Source organism: Rattus norvegicus, chromosome X (genome assembly GCF_021556685.1).
Source record: "Rattus norvegicus strain SHRSP/BbbUtx chromosome X, alternate assembly SHRSP_T2T, whole genome shotgun sequence".
NCBI classification, from domain to species: domain Eukaryota; kingdom Metazoa; phylum Chordata; class Mammalia; order Rodentia; family Muridae; genus Rattus; species Rattus norvegicus.
This window is the reverse complement of record NC_141554.1, coordinates 21,064,393-21,070,069: the sequence shown is the minus strand read 5'-3', so window position 1 is coordinate 21,070,069 and position 5,677 is coordinate 21,064,393. Positions and strand designations below refer to the sequence as shown.

The 5,677-nt window shown below is 51.5% G+C and overlaps 1 protein-coding gene across 2 annotated transcripts; it reads left to right on the top strand.

The window, feature by feature from the left end:
• The first annotated feature begins 395 nt into the window (after window positions 1–395).
• Pim2 (Pim-2 proto-oncogene, serine/threonine kinase) lies at window positions 396–5,677 on the top strand. Of its 2 annotated transcripts, NM_001172103.1 has the most exons (6): window positions 407–646; window positions 774–883; window positions 1,699–1,749; window positions 3,395–3,767; window positions 4,329–4,505; window positions 4,603–5,677. In NM_001172103.1, the coding sequence occupies exons 1-6, from the start codon at window positions 586–588 to the stop codon at window positions 4,764–4,766; spliced, it is 936 nt and encodes a 311-aa protein (NP_001165574.1). In that variant the 5' UTR covers window positions 407–585; the 3' UTR covers window positions 4,767–5,677. The 2 variants fall into 2 exon arrangements, with proteins under 2 accessions (XP_087456162.1, NP_001165574.1); XM_087600036.1 differs by lacking the exons at window positions 774–883; window positions 1,699–1,749 and having other exon boundaries at window positions 396–646.

Genomic DNA, 5,677 nt, shown 5'->3' with positions numbered 1-5,677 from the left:
GAGGCTGCGCTTTTTTTTTTCCAAGTGTGTACACACCCCACCACACCAACAACCAAAACAAACGCAGTTGTCGCAAAGGGATTCCAGAACCTGTTCGAGCGTGCGTGTCTGTGTGTGTGTGTCTGTCTGTCTGTGTCTGTGTCGTGTCTGTCTGTCTGTCTGTGTGTGCGTGCACGCGCGCGCACCCTGCTACATTTGCATACAGGCCCTGCCTCCGCGGAAGAACCTGGCATGTATTTTGCATAAGGGGCACTTGAAACGTTGAGGGTGGCATGCAAATAAGGACTGGCTCGGATTGGCTAGGGTACAGCAGGTGCCGCGTCCGGATTGATCAAAGCCAGGTGGGCGGGTCTGTCGCGCAGGGCGACTCTCCCGGGAGGCGCGTGCCCCGGCTCAGTAGCGTTGGGGCTGGCGCGCGCGACGAATCTTAACGCTGCGCCGTCTGCAGGCGCTTCCGGGCCACCAGATTCCCTGCCTTCCACCCTGGCGCCCCCCAGCCCTGGCTCTCCGGCCGCTCTGCCCCGGGCATCCACGCCCTGCGGGCTCAGCGGATTCAGCGGGCTCAATCTGCGCAGCACCTCCTCCATGTTGACCAAGCCTCTGCAGGGGCTTCCTTCGCCCCCTGTGACCCCCACGCAGCCTCCAGGTGAGCGCAGCCTCCTCTGTCACAAGCAGGTTGGGTGGACTGGAATGATGGGTGCTGGTGTGGGGGCGAGTCACGGCTGGGATCAGAGTACACCGCCACCCTGACTTCCTCGCCTCCGCTTGCGTAGGAGGCAAGGATCGGGCAGCTTTCGAGGCCGAATACCGACTTGGCCCTCTCCTGGGTAAGGGAGGCTTTGGCACCGTCTTCGCGGGACACCGCGTCACGGATAGACGTCAGGTATCCCCTACAAGGGGTTCTGGGAGGGTCAGGTGTTTTGGCGAAGGGTGGTGGTGGGGTTCCGGGCACCGGGATGCCAGTGGCTCCGGTGGGGAGCCTGTGCCTGAAAATGTGTAGTAGAATCAAGGAGCAGGGTTGCTGCTATGAGTGTGAGTGCGCGCGTCTGTCTGCAGTCCAGGTGGGTATGGGGGTGGGCAGGATTCAGGGCAAGAATTCTGGAGGACTGGCGGTTTCTACTAGGGAGGGGGCAGATCTTTAGGACTGGACCCCAAGATCCAAGGAATTGGCGTGCGTGCGCGTGTGTCTGTGAAGGTGGGGATGTTTTAAAAGTAGGTGTTAAGTGTGGAGTCGTGAGAACAATCCAGACACAGAGTTGTTGTGCTCTGGAGATGGATAGGATGATGGAGGAGAGCTTGCGACGTCAAAAAAACTTGGAATTCGAATCTGGGGATATGGGTCAGTGGTAGATTATTTGTCCACCGTTCACAAACACCGAGTTCAATAGCCAACATTGGGGGTTGGAGGGCATGTAGGGTGACAGTGGGAGAAAGAAAAAGCAAAAGGAAAAAAAAATCTACAATTCCATTCTGGATTTCAGGGGGTCTTGACGCTTTCCTAGCAAGAGGAAAGGCGTAAAAATGTTAGATGAACTTGCTTCTGGGGACTTAAATGCTGGATGGCATCCGACCTCCAATGGGTGTGAGATGTATGGGTACTAGGAATACCCCAGTGGAGAGACTGGAATTGGGAAGAGGGTCTAGATTGGGAAGAGTCTGGGATTACCTGCCACCCCCTTATCTCAGCCTTTTTTCTAGGTGGCCATCAAAGTAATCTCCCGGAACCGTGTGCTAGGCTGGTCCACTGTGGTGAGTGTCTTTGGTGTACGTCATGACCCATAGACTCCATCACCGAATGCACCCACTGCTTTTTTTCTAGGGGGCATATGACTCCCTAGGCCCTGAAACCGTGAGAACCCCAACAGCCTGTGATTCCTGCCTTCGTGTGATAGTTCTGATTTCACCGCAGTTCCCCCAGAGCCCTGGATTCTCCGCTCGAACTCCCCTTTCTCATCCTTTTTTCATCCTCACTGCTTTTGGGGCTGTTCACAGGACATGCGGGTGGGGAAGGAGGGGCCTAGGTCACTGGTTGTCATGGTGATGCTGGCTGCTTCTCTCCTGCCACCCCGAGAACGCTAACGGACATCAGGGCGGGTCTGGGCAAATTGTAGGTAAGAGAGCTCCCCCTGGCGGGCCCTTCAGGTAGTCTGTGCCGGCCCGTGGACTGAGAGGGAGGGTGAGCCTGCGCAGTAGCGGGTTTGCGTCTCCGTGAGAAAACCTGTCTGCGGCTGTGCAAATTAGTGGGCCTGTAAAGGACCCCACCTGAGGCAGCGAGACTCGTGGCAATCGCTGCCCGTTCCGGTCCGGGGCAGGGGCCGTTATTGACTTGTGCTGGTTGATTAATGAGACTGACAAGACAGCATTCGTTAAATGTTTACTCTGTGCCGGGTCCTTTGCAATTACTCAGTGTAAGCTGTTTTGGACAAATGAAAGCCAGGATTGATGGTGCACACTTGTAATCCCAACATTCAGGAGGCTGGCTCACTAGGATTTCAGTGAATTTGAAGCCAACTTGGGCTACACTGTCTCAAACGTGAGACAAAAATTTAAAACCCGGAGGACACACACCTCTGCAGTGGTTTAATTTACAGGCTCTTTGCAAAATACGACATCATTTCTTAGAATCCATGATATGCTAGATCCCTTCTGAGTTCTCCTGTTGCTGACTATTGATCCTTGAGATGTGCTAGTGAAAAGACTGACAAGACATACGAAAAACAGTATTTAATCTTGATAGTATTAACTTAATGTTATTTAGTTCCATGCTAGCCCCTCTTTGCTGTAAAGTTATGTAGCGGGAGGCCTGGAGAGATGGCTCAGTGGTTAAGAGCACTGACTGCTCTTCCAGAGGTCCTGAGTTCAAGTCCCAGCAACCAATGGTGGCTCACGACCATCTGTAATGGGATCTGATGCCCTCTTCTGGTGCATCTGAAGATAACACTTTGAAGGCCAGGCATGGTGATGCACAATTTAATCCTCTGAAGTAGAGGGAGGTTTGAGTTCCAGTCCAGCCTCGTCTACACAGAGAACCTGTCTCAAACTCCCTCTCCCATCAGAACACTTCAATTTATCCAAATATTTACTGACCTCCTACATGCCAGATGTGTATGGTCTCTGTTCATTTTATTCTCCGACGGACTTGAGCCTTTAAGAGGATACTAGGCTCTAGGAAGGGGAGCCCAATCAAAATCAGTGCTTTGAAAATAAACTTTACGTGGGTTGGGGATTTAGCTCAGTGGTAGAGCGCTTGCCTAGCAAGCGCAAGGTCCTGGGTTTGGTCCCCAGCTCCGGAAAAAAGAAAAAAAAAGAAAATGAAAATAAACTTTACTTTGTCCACCACAGAGCTACAGACTTAACACTTGCCTTCTTCTGTCTTTTTACTTCCCACCCCCAGTCAGACTCAGTCACCTGCCCACTTGAGGTGGCACTGCTGTGGAAGGTGGGTGAAGGTAATGGCCATCCGGGTGTGATCCGCCTGCTTGACTGGTTTGAGACACCAGAAGGCTTCATGCTGGTCCTTGAGCGGCCTATGCCTGCCCAGGATCTCTTCGACTACATCACAGAGAAGGGTCCGCTGGGTGAAAGCTGTAGCCGCAGCTTCTTCACCCAAGTAGTGGCAGCTGTCCAGCACTGCCACGCCCGTGGCGTTGTCCATCGTGACATCAAGGATGAGAACATCCTGATAGACCTGTGCCGGGGTTCTGTTAAACTCATTGATTTCGGTTCTGGTGCGCTGCTTCATGATGAACCATACACGGACTTTGATGGTAAGACTTTTTCCCTACAGTTTCTGGTGGGATGCTGTTTGTAATCATTAATTCTCCTGGCTTTTGAGCTTTAGAATTGGTTTATCCTTTTAACATTTGACCACGTTAAGCTTCTTGATTTCTTTTCTTTTTTTTTTTTCCGGAGCTGGGGACCGAACCCAGGGCCTTGTGCTTGCTAGGCAAGCGCTCTACCACTGAGCTAAATCCCCTAACCCCAACTTCTTGATTTCTAACACTACATTCTCAAGCCCAGATTCCCAATAAAAGAGGTTCTTAACCTTCTGGGCTCTTATTTTTTAGTGTGGGGATAGGATTGGGTTTTGTTGTTGGTTTGTTTTGTTTGTTGTTGTTGTTTTTTGGGAGGGTGAAATAATCCGTTAATTGTGAAGTACTCCTTTAAAAGCTATCTCGCTGCTGACAGGAGTCTGCTGTTAACCTTGAAGTGCTACTGCTCTTGCCAGTGGATACCCTCCTTTTAATTTACAGTTCGTGCTTCTAGGGACACAGGGGTGGAGGAAGGGCATCACCAGATGAGAATCTAACCCTTGGCTTGTTGTACAGGGACAAGGGTGTACAGCCCTCCCGAGTGGATCTCGAGACACCAGTACCATGCCCTTCCAGCTACTGTCTGGTCACTGGGTGTCCTACTCTATGACATGGTGTGTGGGGACATTCCCTTCGAGAGAGATCAGGAGATTCTGGAGGCTGAGCTTCACTTCCCTGCTCACGTGTCCCCAGGTGAGGCCTGTTAACTCACCCCAGCCCAACTGGCTTCATTCTTCCCAGTCTGGTTATCCCTTGCTGCTAATCTCCCCTGTGCTTCTTGACCCCACAGATTGCTGTGCCCTAATCCGACGGTGCCTGGCCCCTAAACCCTGTTCCCGACCCTCACTGGAGGAGATACTGCTGGACCCCTGGATGCAAACACCAGCTGAAGAAAAACCCATCAACCCCTCCAAAGGAAGCCCCACCCCCTTGCCCTGGTCTCTGGGTCCCTAGGCCCAGCCAGGCTCTCTGGTTGGAATCCCATGGTCATGATACAGGGATAGATGGACATCTGTTGACCTGGTTGTACAGGTTGTTAAAAATCCAGTATTACTAAGGTCAGGGAATAGGGATTGAGGGTCAGAAGATAGCCAAGTCTGCCCAGTTCCTATCCCAATCCCGGGAAGGAGCTCTCCTCCCAGAACCTGTGGTCCCTAATTTGGGAGGGGGAAGTTACTTGTTTCTTGTTCTGTTAAGGATGTTTATTTGGTTGGATTCCTTCCCTTCTGGTCCCTAAGATTCTTATTCTGACATTGTAGTCCCTACACTGGCACCCCCTATACTACTACCACAAACTTAGACACTTAGTTCAAATGCTCTCACTTGGGCAAGGGTGCTTTCCTTAAGATTACCCCCACCCCCAGCAGCTCTTTAGCAAAAGGGCCTTACCCTGGGATCTCATTCAGTTGCTGCTTTGCCTGCCTTAGCCCAGAAGTGATTATTCTGGGGAGGTAACGCCCCATTAATTAGAATCCCAGTGCTCCCCCCCTTTTTTTCCCTTTGTTTGGTGAGGGGACCCTACTGTTATCCCAAGTGCTCTTATTCTGGTGAGAAGAACCTTACTTCCATAATTTGGGAAGGAATGGGAGATGGACATCACCGGACACCACCAGAGATTAGGATGGGATGGATGGTTTTGGGGGGATGAGATGGAGGAAATAAGTCTTACTGTTGTTCTCCTGGGGTCCCCCCTCTCCAACTTTTGCTGCCTCCTCCTGAGCCAGGATTGTCCAGTGATTGAAGTGTAAATAATTGTGTACTGGATGTGGAGAGTGGCGCGTGTGCCCTCCTGTCCCTTCTCCCCCTGCCTGGATTATTTAAAAAGCCATGTGTGGAAACCTATTTAATAAATAATGAAGTCACAA